Source organism: Pleuronectes platessa, chromosome 7 (genome assembly GCF_947347685.1).
Source record: "Pleuronectes platessa chromosome 7, fPlePla1.1, whole genome shotgun sequence".
Taxonomy (NCBI): Eukaryota; Metazoa; Chordata; class Actinopteri; order Pleuronectiformes; family Pleuronectidae; genus Pleuronectes; species Pleuronectes platessa.
This window is the reverse complement of record NC_070632.1, coordinates 9,749,877-9,774,543: the sequence shown is the minus strand read 5'-3', so window position 1 is coordinate 9,774,543 and position 24,667 is coordinate 9,749,877. Positions and strand designations below refer to the sequence as shown.

At 41.4% G+C, this 24,667-nt stretch overlaps 1 protein-coding gene across 1 annotated transcript in view; it reads left to right on the top strand.

Annotated features, from left to right (window-relative positions):
- shank3a (SH3 and multiple ankyrin repeat domains 3a) overlaps nucleotides 1-24,667 on the top strand; it is a 162,175-nt gene that overhangs the window by 125,780 nt on the left and 11,728 nt on the right. Inside the window, exons 16-24 of the mRNA XM_053427020.1 lie at nucleotides 13,429-13,504; nucleotides 14,690-14,743; nucleotides 16,196-16,278; nucleotides 17,585-17,709; nucleotides 18,009-18,144; nucleotides 21,976-22,056; nucleotides 22,646-22,773; nucleotides 22,975-23,080; nucleotides 23,811-24,337. Coding sequence (XP_053282995.1) covers nucleotides 13,429-13,504; nucleotides 14,690-14,743; nucleotides 16,196-16,278; nucleotides 17,585-17,709; nucleotides 18,009-18,144; nucleotides 21,976-22,056; nucleotides 22,646-22,773; nucleotides 22,975-23,080; nucleotides 23,811-24,337 — 1,316 coding nt within the window. The remainder of the gene's footprint in view (nucleotides 1-13,428; nucleotides 13,505-14,689; nucleotides 14,744-16,195; nucleotides 16,279-17,584; nucleotides 17,710-18,008; nucleotides 18,145-21,975; nucleotides 22,057-22,645; nucleotides 22,774-22,974; nucleotides 23,081-23,810; nucleotides 24,338-24,667) is intronic.

Here is a 24,667-nt window from a genome sequence, read left to right as displayed (position 1 = left end):
CGGATGTAATTTGAGGTGGCTTGCATCATATAGAACCGAGGTACAATAGGAAGAGACGTGTTTTAATGACATGTGGCAAAGGATGGCAGAAATCTCAATATAGCTATTTTTTTATGCAAGCCATCTCTTCTTTTAATGGTCCAATCAAAACAGAGGAATTTGACTTTAATATAGAAATAGTCCACCCCCAAACCATCCTAATCACAAATACATTACAAATTGAAAACTCCCATTACTATTACTTTTTGGTGAAAGGTGATTTGATTATAACTCTGTGTAATCACAGAAATTTCAAGTAAATAATAACGCACAATATTATGTAATTGGAAACATCCTAATTTCTGAATCTACTGAGGCATTTAAAAGCTAATCCCATGCTCATCTATAGATTCAGCAGTGATACAAAGGCAAAATAACACAGGACAACACAACAGACACTCTTGACACACACTGAAACACACACAGTTGTTTATCTAAAGGCAACCACTGAGGCATCACTGACAGTTAGGGCAAAATGTCTCGGCCTAGTGAAGCAGGAAAGACAGCCCTGTCAACAATTAAGTAACCCAAATACTACTGCTTGCTTGCTTTCTTTTTCTCTCTCTCTCTCTCTCTCTCTCTCTCTCACTCTCTCTGTCCTCGGCTCTCTCCCACCTCTGCCATTGTACACCGCCCATAAGTCATGATTCTGAAAGTGCTATTTCTCTTTATCTCAGTCTGCCTTCATCTATTTCCTCTCCTCCCTGCCAGGTTTGAAAGAGCAATGATAGAAAAGGGAATAGACAAAAATATTAGGTGATGGAAAAAGCAGTTGTGGTGTTGGGGCAGCAAGTGGGGATAGGAGAAGGCGGCAACAGAGGACAGGGAGTGAAAGAGAAGGAAGCAGGTGACCACATGAACGAGGCATGCTTTAAATCGTCATTGACTCTCTCGGCTGTTATCTGTCATTTCGCTGCTCTTCTCTCTCTCTCTCTCTCTCTCTCTCGGCACAGCCGGAGCTACCTGCAGCCAGCAGTTCATCTTCCGCTGCAGCTTGAGGGGACAGAGGGAGGGAGGAAAGACAGATGCAAAGTGTAGCTGTCACAGGGAGGAGAAATGGGAAAGAATGGGGCACGAGCGGCTGATGGGCAAAATGAGGGCAAAAGCAAAGGCCATTGATTGAATTCATTAAGAGCACAATGAGTGATGCAGTGGTATAACACTGCTGTGGGCAAATGGCTGATATGCGCTAGTGTTGGGGAGGTGTAGAGTTTTTATAAATCATTGTACTGTTTAAAAAATAACAGTAGCACTGTGCCCCTCATACTACTGAGAGTCTATTATGATTCTAAAATGCTGTTTAAATCTTTGGATTGAACCTGAACGTCTGTACCCACCCTGCGAACATGTCACTGCTTCTCTCACAAACACACTGCACACATGCTGCTGCCCTGTATGTGGGGGTTAATGGAAAATGTTTACTCATGGCAATGGAGGGGATAATGATGTGAGTATTAACTGCTCTTCTCTTTCTAATGATGCTACCATATTGCCAGCGGCCACTCATTTTCAGCAGTATGTCTGTTAATCTACATTCTGTCGGGATCATACAGGCCCCCCCAATCGAAAGACCCCACCCCCTCACGCTGTTAGCTTCCTGATAAAAAAAAAAAAAATGTCTACCAAATGTTAAACGAAATATTTTTACCAGCCCTAGATTCCATTATATCAGCCTTCCTTTTTTACTTTGAGTGCCCTGCAGCCTCAGATGTCCTTATAGGACCTCCCCAACCCCCCCACACACACACCCAGAAACACAGAGCATAATAATGTGTACTTTTTCTCTGTGATCGGATAAGCAATGCTTGATTTCTCAATGGTTTGATATCTTAACAAGCGTGCAAACTTTTATTTCTTTTCTCTTTGTGCTCGTTCACCCGCTCCCCTCACACCGCGGCACAGTTGAATGACTCACAGCCGCATGAATCAGCCCAGTCAGATCCAGCCTGAGCTATTTTTAGCCTGCCCATTAAGAAGTTTTGGAGTGTGTCTGCACTCCTCTAGAATGCTCAAACACCAGTGTTGCTGCGGCAGCTGAGACTGACATGGGCAGAGCAAAGCCGGAGGGTTACGGTGGAGGACAGTGGTAAGGAGGGGTGGGAAGATGGAGTAATGGATTGGTGAGGGATCATATAGGAAGTCATCTGGACAAACCTGTGGAGCTAATGAGCGTAGTTTCTGTGTGGGCTTCTTCGTAGTTTGGTTCTTTCCCACTCATGTCCGAGGTGCAAGGTCAGTAGTTGTACTGCTACAATAATGAATCTCAGTCATTATCTGAGCCTGTTAAATTGTATTTTTATTTTTTGGCACTTTCTCAATAAATTGCACAATATTTCTTTTGAACGTCTTCGAACATTGTCAGTTCATAAGCGATACTGAGAGCTGTATTCTGTAGTTTGTACAATTTAAGCCTAATGTACACTATGCTAAAACATCAGTCAGAGATTTTCTTGACATGGGCAGAGCAAGATTGTTGTAATCTTAATCAGAAAGCCATTTTGTTTCAAGTGAACACATGCAACAACAGAGGACATTCATACAAAGGCTTGTGACAATATTAACTTAATAATCAATGAGTCATGTCACTCTGGGAGAAGAGTGCTCTTGGGGAATTTGGTCAAAGGAACAGATAAAGAAGATATTCTCAGAGGCAGCCGTGTGGATGCTAGAAATAGAAGCGTAATAGTCAAATAATATATATTGTATATACTGCAAGTTAATATTTGATTTGTGTCTTGGTAGGTGGTACATTTTTATCTAGTTATCGTGGTTAGTTAACATCTTTTTCAGTTTGTCATTTGATCAGCCTTTCCAGTACAGGCCCAGTCTTCACCCTTCTCTTACATAACAAATATTCATATTTTCATGGAAGGCCAGTCACACTGATAACATGGAGATAAAACCTGCCTCTTTCTTATGACACTTTTTCTCTTTGTTTGCTCTGGAGGAGACTGGAAATCTTATTATGTATATTCTTAGAAAGCGTGCAGGCTTGAGGCTTAAGGGTGGCTGAACTCAGTGGCACGTCAACAGGAGCTGGGAAATGAAAATATATTTAATGCATTGCGTTGAATGTACAGGCTTAATCTGTGTTTTGTGATTTTTCAATATTATGTATTTTCATTATATTTTATGTATGATGTATGCTATTTGATTCAGAAAACTAGAAAGTTAAAGACTGATTCTGATGTGGTGAAATGAAAAATCCTGAGCCGCTCATTTCATGGAAATCTCAGATATGGTTTTGATCCAGCGTGTCCTCATTCCTCATCAGGCCTGCTTGTGCACTTACCGTCACTTTATCTCTTTATTGTAGCAGCGATTCTGCATTTTATGTCCTGTTGTTCAGATTTATTCAGTAGGTGCTTTTACAGTTCTCAAAGATTAAACTGAGCAAACTGAAATGCATTTACCTTTTAGTAAGAAACTGCTCTCAGTTAAGTTCTCTCATGGTGCCATCAATTTGTACGTACGGGCCAAGACTGCAAATCACATTGATAGTGTGTTTAGTCAGTTACTCTCTGGTGGCAACTTGTAAAATGCAGAGTGAGTATGCAAATGCTGACACCACAGAGCAGTGTCTGTGTATGGCCATGCAAATTGACTTTCTCTGGCCTTTTTTTACAAGCACATGTTTATGCACATGCACACACTTCAGTTATTGTCTATACTCCGTGTGGAGTCAGCAGTTAAATTAGCATAACCAACTAATCCATCTCATGAGAAAGAGATAGTGAGTATGGCAAGACTTGTCTCTGGTATTAAGGTTTAGCTGAGTCAGCATTACAGAGGGCCAGTTCAAGAGGAGGTCTGCTGTTTAACCCTCTAAAAAAAAAAAAATCCACAGTAAGTGTCCTACAGTGACACATCGCAAGGTGTTAGTGTGTGTTTTTGTGTGTGTACTTGTCGTTTGTTGTTCGCAGCAGAGTGATGGCCACTACCTGATACTTTTCATCAGGAGTCAGTGGAGTGTGTTGAGCCATCGCTGGCCATCTCTCTCTCTCTCTCTCCTCCCCCCCCCCCCCCCCCCCCCCCCGTTCTGGAGGACAGAGCCGTATCAAATCATAATAGATGGCAATGATATTTGAACAATGAATCAAATCTGTATCAGGTCTCACAGAGGTGCAGAGACATATCACTTCTGACAGGTGCCGCATTGGATGACAGCAGGTCACATGCACTCTCACACACACACGTACAAAACAAGCACATACACACGGGCAGGTTTTCTACATTTGTCTCAAAGTGAAGTCTATTTCACAGCATCGTGGTTGCTCTTGCTCACGATACTTACCTGCAGCAGTCGTTCTCTCCAGTATGCTGTCAACACAGTTGGTCAAATCATTTTGTTTACACTTTGACCGGCCTGACTGAAAACTATAACTGCTGTGGGATGTCACATCACAACATGTCATAACCCACAGAGCAACTTACTCAGCAGAGACTGAGCATGATTTATCACCAACGTTTACAACTGTTTCACTCTGCTTCTCTCCATCTTCCTACCAGCATCACTTTCCCACTTTCCGGAGCAGTTTGGAAAACTTTTGTTTTCAGTTCAGAGATTGTAACTGACAATTTAGTTATTTTGTCTTCGAGAATAGCAAACATGATTTTCCAATGCACGTCAGTTAGAAGCACTTATCTTTCCAAACCTAACCAACTGTCAGAGAGAGACGTTCGTGTCTGAACCTTCGCCAAGCCTAACATTTTCAACGTAACCGTATCGAACCCCAGCCTGACCTGTCCGGAGCCATCAGGCTCAGGTCGGATATCAAGAAGCTAATCTGTAAGATTGGAAGAACCTCAGGATGTTGTCACTTTACAGTTAATGATCTGCCAATTGACCACCACAATATTTTTAAAGATAAAGTAATGTACTGTCATACAGCTGATCTGACAGTCACCGGTAAAGGAACACATAACGCCGGGTTCACACCGGACGCGGAAGCGACGCCGAAGCGAGGCGTAAGCGCAGCGCCAATCCTCTGGCTCCCATCCACTCCCATGTTAAACCGCAGCGCTGAACACACCGGAGGCTGAAGCGTAGTGTTGTGCCGCGGCTGCCTAGCGCCGTGAAGCGATCGTTTCGGCATCGAGTCTATTTTTTCCGCTTGACGCGAGCGTATCGCGACAGGAAACACACTGAAAAATGATTTTAAACGATATAGATGACATTTTATATGATATAAATGATCAAATATGCATCCCATACTTTGTATTCACGTTCTGTTGTCTTGGACTTTTAATTTTACCCCTTTTACCAACCACATTATTTAATGTCCCCCTCTGCCCATCCACTACAGCCACACAAGCAGTCATGAAGATAAAAAAGAGAGGGGGGGGGGCTACGTATTCTCCACATAGGCTTGAGTGGAGAATACGTAATTTACCCTCGACACCCGACATTTAACTGAGCAAACAGCGGAGAAGTTCTTCAACATGGATGACATTAAATAAATCATTGAAGTGGAGAAGTAACTTGAGTTGTTGATTCTCAGCATATGTTGTATAAAGACAACACCAAAAAAGACACATGTTGGGACGCTGTTGCAGTTAATGGAGCAACAAGTAAGTATATGCTTGAAAAAAATTATTAAATGCCGTTTTTACTGCAGGCTGATAACAGCAGAAGTATGTGATATTATTAGTAATGCGCGGCGCTTTGGCGTCGCTACCGCGTCCGGTGTGACCAGCCAAGCGCCGGCGCGCCAGGGATTAGCGTTTACGCCTCGCTTCGGTGTCGCTTCCACGTCCGGTGTGAACCCGGCGTAAGGCTACTTAATTAATCAGTTACATTGATAATTCAGTACATTCAATTCAGCTACAGATACTGATACATTTGTTCCTGTGCTGAACACTCCTACTCTCCTGCTCTCTTTCCTTTCCTTGAATATGTATTTTTTTGTCTTAGTGCAACTCAGCTTGTCATGACCTTGACTCAAAGGCGTGTCATGATAAACAATCCAAGTATTTGAAGAGCTTGTAGAGCAGTTTCTTCTTATCGGAATTTGACTGAATTATTCAAGGTTTCTTCCACTTTGACAGAGCGGAAGTATTTATAGGCGTTGGTCTCTGACACTTACACCTAAACAACAAGCTTTCTGAAGGCTCTTCAACAAACCAACCAATTCTGAGTCAGAGGAGGAGAAAGAAAGGAAGCAGTGATGTGAAATATACGCTGGAAGCTGAAATGGAATAGGACAGTTTTCTATGGTACTCGTCCAGGAAGTCTAAAACTAGGAGTCTACAAAGCTGCTTTTAGTCTCTAGGTGAGGATGAGAGCGAGACCAAGCTCAGCTCCAGGAGACAGACAAGTGTCATGGTTGAGGTATACGTTCCTGGTTGAAGTCTTAGGGCGGGAGTTGTAAAGTAAAAAAATATGGACTGTTGTCCAGTCATGGTGTCAGATATGCCAGTGCTGTGTAGCAGGATAGACGGAGTTGTAACAGTTGTGAAGGCAGAACGACCGATCTACACGTGTCATGAGCTGTATTGGGGTAAGTTGTTCTCTGCACACAATTCTTTGCACTATTGTTATAGTCAGCACACTGAGCAGACAGCTCACTTATAGTCACACTGCATGTAACGTGGTGTCTTGTGGGATATAAACTACTGCCTTTTGTAAATGTGTAAAACTTGCAATATGACTCAGCATAAGGGGAAGTGTAGTAAAAGACAGAGGCATAGTGTCTGCAAGCGTACAAACGTTTCTATTTTTAGAAGACGAGGCTGTGCAATACTACAAACTAAAGTGACTGTGACTGAAAATACACACATTAGCTCAGGGGAACGTATCTGACTGCTTGTCAAATATAGATTTTACGATTAAGAACTTATCAGAGGGCTTTCCAATCATTTGTCGACTTTCCTTATCATTTCCCTCCTCTTCATCTCCCTACTACAAATGCAACGCTGTTTTGTTTCATATTGGAACAATGTTATGTTTGTGATGAAGGATTCTTACTCATGTGTCCATTTTAATATAGATATGTCATGATAATGATCATGATAATAAAACAAATCTCATTCCTCAAGTGACCTTCTGTTGCATTTAATGAAATAAGAGTTGGTAGATGTGCGATTTTAACTCGTAACTCTCACACTCGATAGCTTTGATGAACTCTTTTCCTTTAGTGCAGCATTATTAGATCTAATCTCATTCTATTTGATTAAAAGCCTGTCCTCCCAACAGACCAGTGCTAGCAGTGGTATTGTCTTATTCTGTAGATTTAACAAAGCATCTTGTTAGATTGTGACTTCTCAGACTCAAAAGAGGTTGTTAAGTTTAAAATCACACTCTCCCTCTCTTTCTCCTCCTTTCTTGGCTTGGCTTGGCAGACACTTAGTCTTGCTATGTGAAAGGTGCAAGAGAGGAAACTTAAATCAGCTTACATTTACCCAGCATGCAATTTCTTGGGATTGTGTAAATATTGTTGTTTGGGAACTTAAGAAAGAAGCTCACTTCCTGTCATGGTTTTACTGTGCTTGTGACTGTTCCCTAAACTTAGTCATGCATTTGATTCATTGTTTATTTGGCTACCCCCAGGGTTAGTAACAGCACAACAGAAGACCAAATTATGTATCTGTGTTCACAGCAGCCAAATATACATGCATTGTTTTAATAATGAGATCAGTCAAAATGATTGCAACCACAATCTGATTTCATGCTTCGTATGGCACAAAACTAGTTTTCCAGATCAGCAGCGGGTCACAATAAAACCTGTTCCCTTATGAAGAGTTTGGCATTTAGAGCATGTTGTCTGCAGCTCTTCATCTATCATTTCCCTGTGGCTGATTCCTCTGTTCTATCGTTTGCTGCAATATTTTGAATTGATGTACTCCTGTGCAGTAATCCATGGCCACTAATATGTAGACACTGTATTATACACTGTTGCAGGTTGGGTTGTGCTCGAAATGGATTTGTTTTTTTCACTGCGTTCTCCATTTTCCAAATGACCACACTCAAAGGGAGGGTGACAAACCTGCTGTCATAAGCCCCTGTAATACAAACCATTCAGACTGGGAGAGTATGCACTCTGAAAATCACACATTGGGGTGTCATTATGCCATCTTACATGGTTTAGTGTAAACAAGCAAACACTGCATAATAAGGGATCTTCTTAATGACAAAGTAGTGGGATATCTGTTAAAGGGGCAGTAGAGAGAAGGGAGTGGTGGCAATCCATTAAATATTAGCATAATATGCACGTTTTCAGACTCACTGGAAGAAACGTATCAGAACTTTTTTGCTGGATACAGACTTTTAAACTCTATTGTCATCTACAACCTTCACCCCATGGAGTAGGTTTGTTTCAGCTGAATTTGTTCTCCCTGTATTCCCAGTCTAACATGCTTAGTTTTTTCCTTCTCATCTTCCAATGTTTGGGAACTCCCTACTTGCCAGTAATTAAGTTCCCCTACATTTTGTCTACAGCTTTATCATGTCCATCTATGCAGAAATTGGATTGATTTGAAGATGCATCCCACTCACATCAAAGATATTTGCACATCAATGGCGACGCAAATCAATCGGAATCGCATAGAATAGCGAAAGATTTAGAATAGAATTTTGACATAATTTAGTGAATAAAAAAAGGATTGAGATAAATTGCTCCTCCGGAAAAGAAAGATGGAATCTACATCAAGCGATAATGATCTGGTCCTTTTTATTTTAGGACAAGCAGAAAATGACTAACTATCTCGGTACACCCAATATTAATGAAGAGAGGAGAACTACTTGGTTCAGGAGGTTTAACTGTGCACCAGCTGCTTCAGGATTATTTCAGGATATCCATTGGACTGTTTGAAGAACTGCTGCAACAGCTGGCACCAAGCTAAGAGTTTCGTCTTCAGTATTTAGTTTGACAAAGGTCCAGTTTGTTTGTGAACTATCCCAACTGTGCACATTTGGTTCATAAATTATACTTGTGAAATCTTGCATTGACTGAATACTGGTTTGAATTGTTGCAGAGGCCTTTGATGCTGAATGTTATCCAAACCATTGCATTGTTTATTTGAATTCACTATACACCTGCTTATAGTCTTTTTTTCCCCCCTATCTGTTGGATTGATTGTTGTTCTCCTATAGTGACCTCTGTCACATTCTGTCCTGCTGTGAGAATGACTGTTTTGTAGAGAATATAAAATCTGAGATAGATAAAAGGAATATGAGGAGAGAATAGAAAATGAAGACATTGCTCTGTCCTCTGTGCTGCGTGAAAGTGGGTTAGCTCTGTATCCACCTGTATGGTCCAATGACTCCCTGTTGGATCTAGGAAATGACAGGTGCATTGTGTGACAGCACAAAGGAGAAAGAAAGAGAGAATGATTCTGTCGTTCTCTATATACCTTTTTCTTCCATAAGCCAGCATTGTTCAGATTCATTTAAAAAAGTATTTTAGTATTCAAGGTGTAAGGAGCTTGCAGAGATTACTACTCCCCCTGCTTAGGCTTCTGTTGACCTGGTTAAAATGGTTAAAATGCACAACACGAATGTAATTAGACAGAGAGAAAGTAGACAAGGAAAGGAGGGATGATTGGGGGCTTGGAAGGAAAGAATACAAAGTCAATGAGGCACACTTGTTAAGTGTGTGTGTTTGTGTGAGCCTGTGTACATGTTTGTCTGCAGCTCTTATCAGTGGTAAAACAGCACAGGTTAATTCTATTTATCAGGGTCGTGTGTGTGTGTTGTGTTTGTGTGCGTGTGTGTGTTTATGTGATGTGACACTTGCGTCCTTCAGACAAGGGTAGTGAGGGTGGAACAATCTGTCAATGTGAGCTAAAACACAGATGTTTACAGCAGAAGTCTGAGACGTTGCATGTTAAGCAGAGTAGCAGAAAGAGCATCAACATTACAGCGTGACATGTAGCTTGATGTGCTAAAAGTGACAGCTGTGTTTGCAGCTATCGCCGGAGAGACGAGATTAACAGCTTATTCTCACATGTTTGTGGATGAGTTATCACTTGAAACACTCAGTAGAGCACGTTCCCCCACCAAGGGCCAACAGTCCCCTTAAGTTCAATCAAGATGCGCCAAATTCCCCACACTCGTAGGAGACAGTTTCCAGCACCTGATTTTCTCTTTAAGATGGGAATATAGTGAAAATATTGAAAAATGCCTTTTCCGCAACATACTTTAGCTTACATTAGCATTAACAGCTGTTTACCAATCTCCCTCACTTCAAGAGTTGTCTCCAGCTGTGGAAAACAATGTTGCAATGTTTCTATCAGTATTTGGGTTCAAGCTGAAGTTTGAATTACGAGCCAACCCGCCCATCTCGTTACTTCCCAATAGCAAGTCACTACGGCATCCAGTGTTCCCTGAGGAAACCATGCTGCTCAGACAGCATATTAGAAACTATTGTCTTGTAAATGCAGCGATGGCTGAACTCGGCAAGCGACCGTCACCACCACCCGCTCACAGCAAGAAAACATGTTCTACAGCAGAGATAGCTGACATATTACACCTTTAATGATCTGATGTACATAACTTAAACAGCCTTTAATAATAGTCCATACACTTTGGTGGGTGTGGGATTGAGGTTATCTGTACCATCTGAGCTCTGCCTTTAGATGCTCCTGGGCTGGACAAAATAGGTGACAGTTGTGATGAATGACCTGCATTTCATACTATTAGATTGCATCTGGTGTCACAAATCGTGCACACAGATACACACACACATATACTGTACGTTCACAGAACTGACACAAAAATTGCACTCACAATCTCCCAAACTTATCTAACATTTGACTGATTCTCTCTGTCCTCTTTTGAGGTGAGGACATTTTGATGATGCATGAAAATGAAGGTGTGTGAGAAAGCTGAGTGACGGCTGTAAAAGACAGACTCTGAATATGCAGGAAGACACCGTCACTCATCTACAACTATCTCTGCAAATAACACCTTTTATTTCATCTTCCCTTTGGCAACTAGTGTGAACAAAATGCCACATCCTTCCCCCCACGACTAGATGTAGGGTAACCTTCGATAACACAGAATGAATACCAGCCGGATCTTAACTCTATTTTCCCCTTTAATAACACATCTCAGTCTTTTGACACACTTTTGATTCATCTACACTTTTACATGTTTTTTGTATCTTTTTGAAAGGTGTGGCAGTCATTTCCATGAGTTCACGTTCCATCAATATGCCTTTCTACTTCTATTCGCCCATTTCTGGTCTGTGTGCAGCTGTTTCAGTCATCCAGGTAGTAAAACGTCAGAGCACATTAAAAAAATTCACTTGACTTCTTTTGGCATCAGTGAAAGCCGGAGAATCCCTGCCTCATTAGAAGAAGGGGACAGTGACACCTCTTACTGTATCTGCTGATTACAATGTTGGCATAACATCATTATCTTGGCAGTTTGCCAACACACCTACAAACCCTGTGTTTGCCAAAAGGAAAAAGCCCTCTGCAAAGGTGTTCCCAACTTCATTAATATCCACCGGGTTTAATGTTGAGGATTCCTCGCCCTACCTAAAAGAAAAAACGATAAACAAAAAATCTAAAAAGCAGATGAAAATGGGACTGCAGGTGAAAGAGGAAGAACCCAGTCTCTCCATTCCCAGAGGTCAAAGTTAAACATGAACTCTGTATTTTGGAGCAGATTCCTAATTTCCTTCTGTTGTGTCACCAAGTGACAGTGGACGCAGTCGTCAGGGCTTCAAGTTTTCCGCAGCTGACAGTCTGTCAGTCACTCACTGTCAGCTGCACAGGCTAAGGTAGAGCTGAGGAGGCCCGCCACTTCAACAGTGCTCACTTACTTTGATCTCTTTTCCTTTTCACTCTTTACGTGTCTTTTTTCCCCCATATATACAGGACATCTCAAGCAGTTTGATTTATTACCTTATAGCAGACTGTCAGAAATGATAGGAAACGCAGAAATATTGTACAACAAGACTTATGGTTACATGCAGTGTCTCACATTACCAGCAGGACACCATTCACTCCCACAGCTTCACCAAATCAAAGGTTATTTAGTATGAATCCATATGTACAGTACAGATAGATGAATAGGTAGGTCGATCAGTGGGTAACAAGTTAGGTCTGTGTGTGTTTATTAGAAGTATTTGTTTGTCAGCAGCATCAAAATTACTATTGCTGCTATGAGTTAGGTCTCTGTTGAACCTTTTTATCGTAATCAGTATTAGTACTCATGATAATATTGTATACAATGTATATTATAACAATCAAATACATTTTATTTGGAGGTAGAGGTGTGATGGCCTCAGATAGTAGAAAGGAACGGAAAACAATATATGTGCAACCTCTCTTGTGAGACACACTTTATGTCCTGTGTTGTCTCACATATGTCTTGATTTGTTTCACTTAGAACTTTTTAAAGCGTGTCCGTGTGACCTGAAAGGGATTTGGGCTGTGTAGTCAGCAGACTGTTGTTTAGTGGAGGAGCAACGTGTATTATTGTGATGGCGAGAGGGCATCAATCTTTATCTGCAGTCCCTGAGGATAAATCCACCCACATGCTGACAGGAAACTGTGCACATGCACACACATACACACACTATTAATTGTGCTCAACATGAAGCCTAGTCTAGTACACTTTCCACTTCAAAAGAAACATTTTAAAGAATTTTGCAATTGATGAATTGTTTCAAAATTAAAAAAATACCATGGAACAATTATACTCTGGTAGGTTATGACAAATGAAGCGTGTTAATTCTGATTACTTCTCTGTGGTAACTTAATTCTTCTCTGTGATAACTGAATTAGATTTCTGATTACAGTTTAATACTAATGGGTAGAAACACCAGTCACACTTTTGACATTTTTTGGACTGAAAAGATTTAAGCAAACGTGGAAGTAATTCAGAAAAATAAACTGTGTTCTTTCATAATAACATTTAAAATAGTGCCATTTGAGAAGTTGCTTATTTCCTCTAACACTGCAAGAACCCCATACACCGGGAAATGGGGTTGACCTTCCTTCCAAGACACTGCACTAGCAATTTAAACCTTGGATGACAAAGTGGTTAATTGCAAGAGAGCCTCTGATATGAAATCATGAGAATAAAAGTTGATTGTATTACGACTCACCAATCTGTGAGTTAAGACACTTAAGGAAATCAACAACTGTGGTTTTTTGTTTTACAGCTTATAAATATTTTCTCTTGAATGTTGAATTTCTCAAAATAATATCAAAAACATGTATATTTGTAAACATAAATACATCTAAATAAACTACATATAAATGATCTATAACTTAAATACACACTAACTTAGTGTGAAGGCATTTAGTCATTTTTAACCTGTAAAGATGCTTTTTATGTCTGATGTGAGCATATTATTGGCCTTAAGATATGACGCAGAGCAACTGGAGGTACTGGAGGGTCTGATTAAATTAAAATGCTTTTCATTTGTTTTGCAGAGACTCGGGAAGACCGCACCAAGAGACTGTTCAGACACTACACTGTGGGATCCTATGACAACTTCACCTCATACAGGTACAGCCGCTTGCTCTGAGACACTGTGCCACTGCAGTGTGCAGGCCATGTGGATTAGTGCATACTGTATTGCACAAACAATGTAGGTCACATTATGTTACCTTAAGAGGGGTGATGAAGTGCATGTAAAAATCTGTTTGAGATCTTTGGAGCTGCCGCCACCTATAGACATCATGCAGCCACTGCACCCAGCTCTAACAGTTAAACAGAATTTATATTATATAGCTGTTTAACACTATGTTTTGTCTGTATGTGTCAGTATTTGTGCATTGTGCACACACAGCCTTAACACTGTGGAATTGGAACATGCACAGTTTTGTGCCTTTTATATCTTCATTTTTCTGCCAGGATTCTTATTGAATTCTTTCCCTGTCTCAAACTGAAATTTATTGTGAGTGCTCCCGCTCCTGTAAATCGGATTTGTTGGCTGAGAGTGGAAAAGCAAGCGCTGTGAGTTTTTTTTTATAATGCAAATTTTTGCTTTAATGACATGGGATGTCAGACAAGAGTGACGGAGCTACTCTGAGCGAGCATTGTTTCCATCCACTTTCTCAGCTTTTTATGGAATGTCCAGGTTCTAGACAGATTAAATTTAATTTCAATCCCCAGAGCTCTGGGTTTTGTACAGGCTGTGATTGCTATAGGTAGGTATGCTATGTTCAGACCTGAAAGTAAAATAAAAATCTTGTCGCCTTCCAGAAGTACAACAGCATAAATGCCACCACATTTAATCATAGAAAGATAGAGCTCTGGAATTTTAAGGGATAGATATAACATGAATATCTGAGTAAATATAATTTGCACATGCTACCATGAAACCCAGATACTGTAGGACAGTGAGTGAGTTACTTTCTACAATTTTCGAGATGGTATCTGAACTGCAGTCTCAGAAATATTAGAATCACAAATGTCAAAGGACACATTTTTTTTAAGGGGAAATTCTTACATCATAGTTTCTCTTCATTGAGTCATGTAGGTGGATAGAGATTCTGAAGGAGGACAGTGAGCGTATTGCATTAATCTGGCATTAGAGCAGAGATGAAAGTCTAGTGGATGAAAGGGTTTGGACAGAAACAAACCATCTTACTGATGCTCAACCAACACAGTTTCTCTATGCATAACAATTTGTGCAGAAGTGGATAGATAGCTTTTTATGAAAACACACCTTTGGCCTCCCTCCTGCAGAAAGGTTTGTTACGGGTCTCCAGACTCCAGCAGCAGGAGCTTTGTGTTCCCTTGGTAAGTCTGAGAGAGTGGTGTGTTACTGAGTTAATGGAGACTGCAGCCACCCACTGAGTTGCAACATGAACACTTGCCCTCCACACCTGCCTTTGCCGTAACAAGGAATGACGTTTAATGGAGAAAATCACAGAATACTACAAAACTCTTGTGATGGTGTTCCGGCTGTTAACTGAAAGCAGTCTTCTCAGTCCAAGTGTGTTGTGAAGACACACGCAACATAACAGCCACACCATTTTTAAGTTAATGAAAACTGGATTGTAGTCATCTACACATGAAGGTTGAGATGTTCAGGTCACCCTAATGATATTATATTCTACATTGAAAATGAAAATTGTCTTTAGCCTTTTTTCACATCCATTTGACTTAACCCTTTCCTCAATCCACTCCTGTATCCATCATAAATATAGATTAAATCTGGAAATATAGATTGTATATAAAGATGAATGACACTATCTAGAAATGAAGTTTTAATATACAAATGCTGCCAACTTGCAAATTTAGAGTGACTGTCCGCGCGGTAGCCATCAGGGGATGGTGCAGCAGTATCGAATAAGTCTGAGCTATCAATCATTACATTTTACCGAATTTTCATAGCATCAAAGTGAATAATACCAAATTTACCATAAGAAACACCCTTTTTGTTCTACTTGTTACATTTACTACAATGTTTTTTTGTACATGTAGTTAGACCTTTTAATTTGGTACATGTCCCATCCACTAACATAAAGGAGATAGCGTTCATTACCTGTTTTGCAGCCAGCCACCAGGTGGAGATCAATATGCTTTGGTTTTACTTTTAGGGAGCCGTCCATCTTTATATACATCATTCTTCTCCTCACACAACCAGCCATCATGCTATTTTGAATGCTTTACTAACTCTGATTTGGTTTTGGCTCCCAGACTTAACATCAATTAACAGCTTTTACCTCTCAACACTCAATCAGACAGTGATGAACTGCTCACCTTCTTTTGCCTCTGATTCCCTTCATCATTAGTCAGGGAATAATATTGCACAGAAGCCATCTCTGTCAGTTTCTTTAGCAGGAGCCCTTAACACCCTCCTCAGCTGCAGTCTCATCTGAAGGATCAGTTGGAGGATTGATTCACTCTTCTTCAATCACAAGGATCCCTCTTTCGCCTGCTCTCTTTCTCTCACTCTTGTTTCCTGTCTCTATACCTCTCTCTGACTCTTTCTCCCAATAACCTCTGGGAATCCTGAGCTGTGGTGTCTTGGCTTGGCTTTTAACTTGATTGGTTAACAGGAAAGGTGTGTGTGTGTGTGTGTGTGTGTGTGCGCGCGCTTCTATATCCTCTAACTTTTCAACCCCCATGGACTGACCCTCTTTACTCTCCTGCTCTACCTCTCGCCCCTCACTCTCAGCTTGTGTGTGTGTTTGTGGGGATGGTGTTGGATTCATACCTGCTCTCCCTCTTTTCTCTCCTTCACAGTGACTATATCATAGAGGAGAAGAATGCTGTTTTGCAGAAAAAAGAAAATGAAGGATTTGGCTTTGTGTTGCGAGGAGCCAAAGGTGAGCTATACACACACATACACATATGCACAAACACACACCTCGAAAAAGTAACATTCACTATATCTACCTTTTTTCAACATTTGTCTGAGTTTTGAACTAAGAAGTAGCTCGTTGTTCTGACTCACAGACTGTGAGTCTCTTGATTGTTACTGTGTGAGTCAACAACACGACCAGCTTCTGTCAACACTCTGCTTGTATACTTACAGTAGATGCACTCAGGCTTCTCTCTCTCTCTCTCTTTCTGTGTTTGTGCTGTGTTTGTGTGTGTGGCGTCATCCTTGGCTGAGCTGTCAGCTAGCTGTCCCATCTGTTCCCCGCACATGGCGTTGAGCTTTACGAGACACTCTTCTCCTTACTCTCCTCTCTCATTTCATCGCTCCTTTGTCTATCTTGTTTTTGTTCCTCTCTGCTCTCCTCCACCTCCGTCATGTCATTCCTTTCCATTATGCTCTCAAAAAATATTTTTACACCATCACTTTCTTACCTTCAGCATTTTAATCTCTCTACTCATCTCCATCGCCGCAAATTAATTTTACTCATGCATGTGCCAGCTCCCCTGCTCAGGATGGTTACCACAGCAACCCCTTCTCAGGCACCTTGCCGGGAGTCTGGTACTGCTCCATCACTCACTGCCATGGATCCTGGCTCATACTGTTCCCTTTACTCCCTCTGTCTTTTACTCCCAATTTACCTTAAACACACACAAACACACACACACACACACACACACACACACTGCAGTGGTCCATTGAGCACTCATGTGTCAGTGATTTAGTTGGATTCGCTCCAGAATTAAATGGAGTTTATAGTAGCGTGTTCATGAAGTGTGATTGTGCACTGTTTGCGTGCATGTGTGTATTTTGTTAAAACATGCACGAAGCTGTGGACATGTGCACATGCTTTTCTGTGACCCTGCTTAAATCAATGATTGTTGATGACTGTTCAGGTGCAGCAGGCCATAGTTGCACCTCTACTTCTAATGTTCCCGTTTAATACACTAACATCTTTAGTATTTATTTATATATTTATTATTGAACTAAACACAACATATTAATCAATAAATTATTATTTGGTACAGATGAAAGGGAACTTTTGTGGAATAAATCAAATCCTAGGAAATAAAAACTGAAAATTCGTAAACTGATAGCAAACATTTTTCAAATATTCTCTGCAACTGCAATTTATTTTTTGTTTGTGATCGTTTGGTGGTCATTTAGTGAAGGAACAAAAATGACTCAGATGGAAGCAATAGATTTTAATTAACTGTTCCGGGTTGGGTTTTCACCTGTGTGTTTGTTCTCAGCTGAGACGCCCATTGAAGAGTTCACTCCGACCCCAGCATTCCCTGCCCTGCAGTACCTGGAGTCTGTTGATGTGGAGGGAGTGGCCTGGAGGGCTGGTCTGAGGACAGGAGACTTCCTCATTGAGGTAATTAAGGACAGCTCCTCACTTGCTTTTTAATCTCATGGATGAACTCACTGGTAATGTCGATGAATGCAGAGGGGAAACTAAGAAGTGCAGGAAGCTGCAGTCCTGTAGTGCTCCTGATGTTGTGATGAGTTGTCCCTCCTGTGTCTCTGCAAAGAGGCACAGGATGTTTAATCGTGTGATGCATCTCACCCTGACTGTCTAGACTTTGGTAACTATGGTGCTTTAATGTCAGCAGCTCTCCAGGAAACAAGGTTAGACTTGTGTCAGCATGTCTCATTCTGTGTGTTTTCTCTCAGGTAAATGGGGTGAATGTAGTGAAGGTGGGCCACAAGCAGGTGGTGTCCTTGATCCGGCAAGGGGGCAACAGGCTGCTGATGAAGGTGGTGTCTGTCACACGCAAACCCGAGTCTGAGGAAGTCATTCGTAAGAAAGGTAAAGACCAGTGGGATAAACCAGCTCCTCTGCATCCTCCCTTTAGAAAAGGTCAATGCTAAATTCATATTCTCCCATGTTTGTGTCTTTTAAAATGTAATGGAATATTTTATATTTTTCATCTATTGGTTTTCCACCTCAAAAACACCCCCGATATTGTGGAATGTGACAAGCCGCTTCATGTGATAATCATCTGTTCTTTTTTTGAGGACTGACTCAACCATCATCAAACTCATTCATTAGAATGAATTATAATTAAATTCAAAAATGTTCTAGTATTTACACACTGACTTAATTAAAGTTTGTTGATTGTAGCACTTCTCAGGATGTTTCTGATATTTGTTAATGAATTTTTTTATTGTTTAAATGGAGACAAGTTATTTATGTTTAAAATATGTATGCCTCAATTTTCAAGGTGATTTCGGACATGTTCATCTCTGCTGTAAATTCCTGTGGTTTCCATGTCAACCACGTCTCACCATTACTCAGCTCCCACACAGTCCTGCCATTCTGACCTCAGGAGTGTGTGTGTGTGTGTGTGTGTGTGTGTGTGTGTGTGTGTGTGTGTGTGTGTGTGTGTGTGTGTGTGTGTGTGTGTGTGTGTGTGTGTGTGTGTGTGTGTGTGTGTGTGTGTGTGTGTGTGTGTGTGTGTGTGTGTGTGTGTGTTAACTTTGATACAAAGACTGATAAATGGGTTTGACCTAGTTTCAGAGGAACAGTACTGTATCAACTCAATCTTTAAGCCTTATAGTATATCTTAATCTCTCTTTCTCCATCTTAAGCGATTTCTTCTCCACCTGACTGTCTGTCCCTCACCTCTGTTGTCTTATAATCGTTTCTTAGTTTTATTATTTCTTGACACATGACTGATGCCTGAACATACACAAAAAAATCTTAACTGAGGATCCACTTATCGGCTTTTTATTTTAGCCTTGACCTACAGCTCACATTTACCGTTCCCCTAGAACTGAAATTGCTCAGTTGTCAGTTGAAGTAAAGTAAAAAGTTGAAAATTTTTATTTTTCACTTGACAGAGTCAGAAGAAACAATGAATACGTAAATTTCTGTTCAGCCAACAGCTGCTTAGCGTAACACAGAGACGTCAAACAGGGAAACAGCTAGCATGGCTCATCTCTGAAGGTAGACTAATTAAAGATGTTATATATGTGCTTTTTAAAAACAGAATGTAAAAATGACAACCCATTGTTTATGGTGGTTAGGTGCCAGACATTTCTTGGCTCTAACTAGTTGCCAGGCAACCAGCAGACTCCAAGTCTCTAGTTGCTAGATTCTACACAGAAATAGTTTTCCACATAATCTCAGAAATCTAAACATGATCAAAAATCCAGTGAGCGGTGGTTCTGCGTACAGAAAGGTCGGGTTGATGAGAGAGATCCGAGGAGAACAGTCAGACTACCAGGAGCTGACAGAGAAGCTAAAGTAACTCAGATAACCTTTCACAACTGTGTTGAGCTGGAAAGCATCTCAGAAACATGTTGAACTGAAAACTGGAGAAATGTGGCCTAGTCGAATGAATCTGGATTTCTGCGGAGACACACAGATGGTCGGGACAGAATTTGGCGTCACCAGCATGAATCTATGGAACCCCCCTGCCTTGTCAACAGTCCAGGCTGGAGGTGGTGGTGGTGGTGGTGTAATGATGTGGGGAAAGTTTTTGTTTTCTTAGTTTGTATTGTGCATTGTTCAATTTATTGATACACAGATGCAAAATGGTCTTATCTTGTAATGGCTACTTCCAACATGATAATTCAGAATTGATTTCAGTGTACTTCAGTCAGTGGCTTCCTCAGACACCAGATATTAATCTAATAGAAAACCTTTGGGATGTGGAAATCCGTATCATGAAGAGTTGAGGCTGTTTTTAGAGCAAAGGGAGGAACCAATATTAGTATGGTGTTCCTAATAAAGCACTAACTGCATACCCAAAGTCTTGATTTATACACATAATTGTTTTCAGTATATACACGTGGTTGTGCAGTGTAACACCATTTGGGTATATCCTTTTAAACTATATGAAAATCTATGTCATCTATGCCAGTTCCTTCTTGTCTTGTCTTACAAAGTCATTGTCTTTTTGCCTCCATTGAAGCCTTTCTCTACTTGTGTCTAAGCTGCTGAGTCCTCAGGCATTTGGTCTGAGGTGGAATGACTGAGGCTGATTGAAAAGACAGCGGTAATAAGATCCTCTCTTGTGACGGGCAGATTCAAGTGCAAACAGCTGGAGACAAGATGGAGTGTGTTTAGTGTTTCAGAGCTGAGGGAGAAAGAGATTCTCCACTCGTGTCTCAAACTTGCTAAGCTGTGTTGAACACCCTCTCCCCTTGCACCGCTCCTCCAGTGGGACACACTCTGCATATTGTGCCGCACTTTCGCACAAATACCCAGACACATGCTCACACACTCTCACACACCCAAGCAAACACACTCTCTGCACCATGTGAGCCCTCACTACTGCCACCGTTGCCATGGTAACTACAGAGCACGTTTGAATTAAGCATTACATTACAGCAAAAGCATCTCTCTCTCTCTCTCTCTCTCTCTCTCTCTCTCTCTCTCTCTCTCTCTCTCTCTCTCTCCATCCTCCTCCATCTCCTCTACTCCCTGCTACTGTACCAGACTGTGCAGATTGGTGATGAATTGAAGATGTGTGATATGGACTTTACCCGGGATGGCGTATGTACACTAGATTTGCAGCTGCTGACAACAGCAGGATAGTGGGGCTCTGGCAAGGCGCTAGGGCATCTGTGGGATTTAGAGATCTATCGCTCCACATTGGTGCATTGTTAGCTGGTCGAGCCTGGATAGAGCGAGCTGATCTAGTTTTTGTGATGTCTGGGATTTGATAAGAAAGTTAGGTTTGTTAAAGCATGCACAGACTGCTGTTGTATGAAGCTTTATGATCACGTTCACCTGCATGGCATTACATTTGTACTGCAGACTGAGCATGCTTAAGTACTTTACTGCATTATTTTTTTATTTGGTTGATTACAGCGTTTACTGTGACCTAATTAAAACCTGTAACTGTAGTTTACACTTGCAACAAACATTTTGTGCTTAACTGCTTTGAGTGGGCTGAAACCAGCCCAGTTGCTTTGTGTATCATCATTTGGAGGCTCCCATGAGCTTTGGGGTGTAAAGTCGGCAGCAAATCAGTTTCTTTAGCTGTTGAATCTATAGTCATCTCTTCGTCTGTCAGCCCTCCTCATTATGATCTCCCTCAGGGAGTTTTCTCTGTGTATCTGCATGTGGTCCTACATGTGGTAGGATATGCATGTGTGTGTGTAAGATAGTGTGTGAGTGTTTCTGTCTGATGCATACCTGCTTAATTCCAGACAGGCAGCATATTTAAAGTAAGATGGACGACTTTTTCCCTTTCCTTGCCTCACTCATTTTTTGCACTCTGCCTACTGCAGTGGACAAATTCACTTCTGTGTGTGAGTGGAAGATTCAGAAAGCCAGGGATGTTACAGAGAGGACTGAGCTGTACATTTACTGCCTCTGGGCTCCTCAGCAGAGAGGAATTCTTGCAGCACAAAGACTAAAAAACTGAAATACTTGGAGACAGACAGACAATTTAAAGGCGCTGGACCAACATAGAACCAAACATGAAGAAGTTGAGCTCCAATCGTAGCCTGAACAAGGTCTTGACTAAGTGCGAAGCGTCCAGTTCATCTGAGTTCGATCAGATCAAAGCAGCCAAGACGGGTTGGGCCGGTCGTCTGGGGGACGCCAAGAGAGCACTGAGCCGCAAAACCAAAGGATTTTCATCCCCCTCAACTTCATCCTCAACACCATGCCTTTTCTCCGCAGCTCCCCCACCACCCAAGAGAGCTCCTAGCACCACCCTGACACTGCGCTCCAAGTCCATGACCGCTGAGCTCGAGGAACTGGGTGAGTGCCAGAGAGCTGGCATCCAAACTCTGCATTCTCCTCCTCCTTTTCTTTCACAGTTCTGCTTTCCCCTTGTAATTAGCTTGGTGTGTCTCCTAACTTTTAGCATAGTCACTTCTGTTGGCTTGTTCTTGTCATTTTCCCTCCTCTGCTGACGCTATCTTTTTCCCACCAAGCTTCTGCTCGGAGGAGAAGAGGAGGTGAGTCTGAGGCAAGAAATTGTCACCCCTCTGATCGTCATAATAATTCATCACTGCTGTTTCAATTTAAGCAGTGTTAGTCAGAACAGAAGAGCAGAACACTTGAAACATGTGGCCTCTTTCCCCACTTTCTCTCTTTTTCTCTCTGTGCCTTTTTCATCTCGTAGTACTCTCCCAGTGGTCATCAAGGACACACATTGAGATGAATGATATGTGGTACAATACCACAGAGCATGACATCACATTGTAGTGTATAGCTAGATTTAGTAGGCTTCTTTTTAATCACAGTTCACTTTAATTCTTTGTGTTACCCTTCAGAAATGACAGCACAATGCTTCTGTGGGCTTAATGTGTTGGTATTTAGTTCTGCCTTATTTCCTCCTCAATAGAGAGACTAGACGAAATGTTGGCATCCCAAGAGTCTATGTTACGTTCTCAGCCCTTGGAGGCAGATTACAGAGCAGCCACTGTCAAACAACGGCCTACCAGCAGGAGAATAACACCAGCAGAGATCAGTGTGAGTGCACCTACACACAGCAACTGGCAGACTGCATATGCCATTATGCTAATATACAAACACATGACCTCAAAAGACCTGAGCCACATCACATGCAACACTGCACACATGTCTGCATGCACTACTGCGTATTCTAAACAGCTTTGGAAGCTTTTTTAAATAATTATAATTGACTTTAATGACTTGTTTTTTGTGCCGCAGTCACTGTTTGAGAGGCAGGGGATGACTCTACATGGAGGTCTTCACCCAGGCATGGAGAGAGGTCACATACCACTACCAAAGGGGATGTCCAGGACAAAGTCTTTTGGTAAAACTATCACCCATCCTGTACATATTCAAATAAGGTGAATGATAGTGTATCTTATGTACAGTATGCTCATAGGTAATACTTTCACATATAGATAATATTATATAAATTCTATCACTACAACCACATTGAAAAACATGTAGACAGCAGCAAAACAGAGGTTGTATCCGTACTCCAATCAATCACCTTTAAAGTACCTATTGATATATAATAATTTCCCCTTGACAGATGAACACATGTTGACAGTTGTCGTAGTTACAAATATATGCTTAGACTGCATTAGATGTTCAGGATGTGCAAATCTCCATATTTAATATTCACAGGAACAGATTTGCAGAGCAGATGTTCAAGCACAATCTTCTTTCAAAGTAGATACACCCATTCATTATTAATACTCTCTGTATTATTAAACGTTTCCTGTTTTCAAGTTAACCCATTAAATGAATGTTCAACTAATTGTTAAATTAGCCAAAATCAGGAATTACATTCTAAATAAGTTTAATAAGACAAAATTAAGAATTACATGTTCATTATTTAGCATTGTATAGGTTGGTTTGAGATACATAATACATAATATAATTAACTCTGAGAATTAACAGATTAACAAATGGATGCATTCCAGTGTATTTTACATGAAGCTGTGGACCTGCTGGGCTTGTGTGAAATGGTACTTTTTCGTGAGCTTACACTCCATCACCAGATGATCTTTGCTTTAAATCCCCTTCATCAGGTGCCACTGAGGAGGATCGACTGTCTGCCCTGGCAGGCGAGCACCGATTTCCCCGTAGTTCCTCTATGACAGACAGCCTCCGAGACCACTCGCAACCCCATCCCATCCCGCCACCTCCACAGACAGCACCTCCTCCTCCTCCTTACTACTTAGACACTGGTCCTCCCCCGGCCTTTTGCCCCCCTCCTCCACCATCTAGGACTCAAAGTCAGGGCCATGAGCCTGGAGGACGCTCCAGCTTCAAGCCCACCTCCTTGGACCTGCCTTACGAGGCGGCTCAGCGGCAGGCCACTCACTTAGAGAGACAGAAAAAAGCCCGCTCCATGATCATCCTCCAGGACTCTTCCCATCTGCCCGTAGAACCTACAGAAATCCCCCGACCCTCTGCTGCTACTCCACCTGAGCGCATCAAAAGGAAGGGTCGGGTTATTGACAACCCTTATGCTAATGTGGGTCAATTTAGTATTGGACTGTACACACCTACCAAGCCCCAGAGGAAGAAAAGTCCCCTGGTAAAACAACTACAGGTATGTTGCATGTTTGGTATGATTTCCGATTTAAAGGTCAAGTGTGTAATAGTTCGGTGAATGGGATCTATTGGTAGAAATTGAATATAAGATAATACTGTGTAATCACCTAAATTGTAAGAATTGTTGTTTTCTTTACCCCAAAATATGCTCTTTACATTTACATCGGGAACTGGTCCTCCTTACGGCCCTCTCTTTCATGCTAGGAAAGGGAGGGTGAGGTGAGGGGTAATCAGCTGCAATATGCAACTTCACCACTAGATCTCACTAAATCCTATACACTGAACCTTTAATCTTGAGTACTAAGGATCTTTTGACCTTTACATGTCT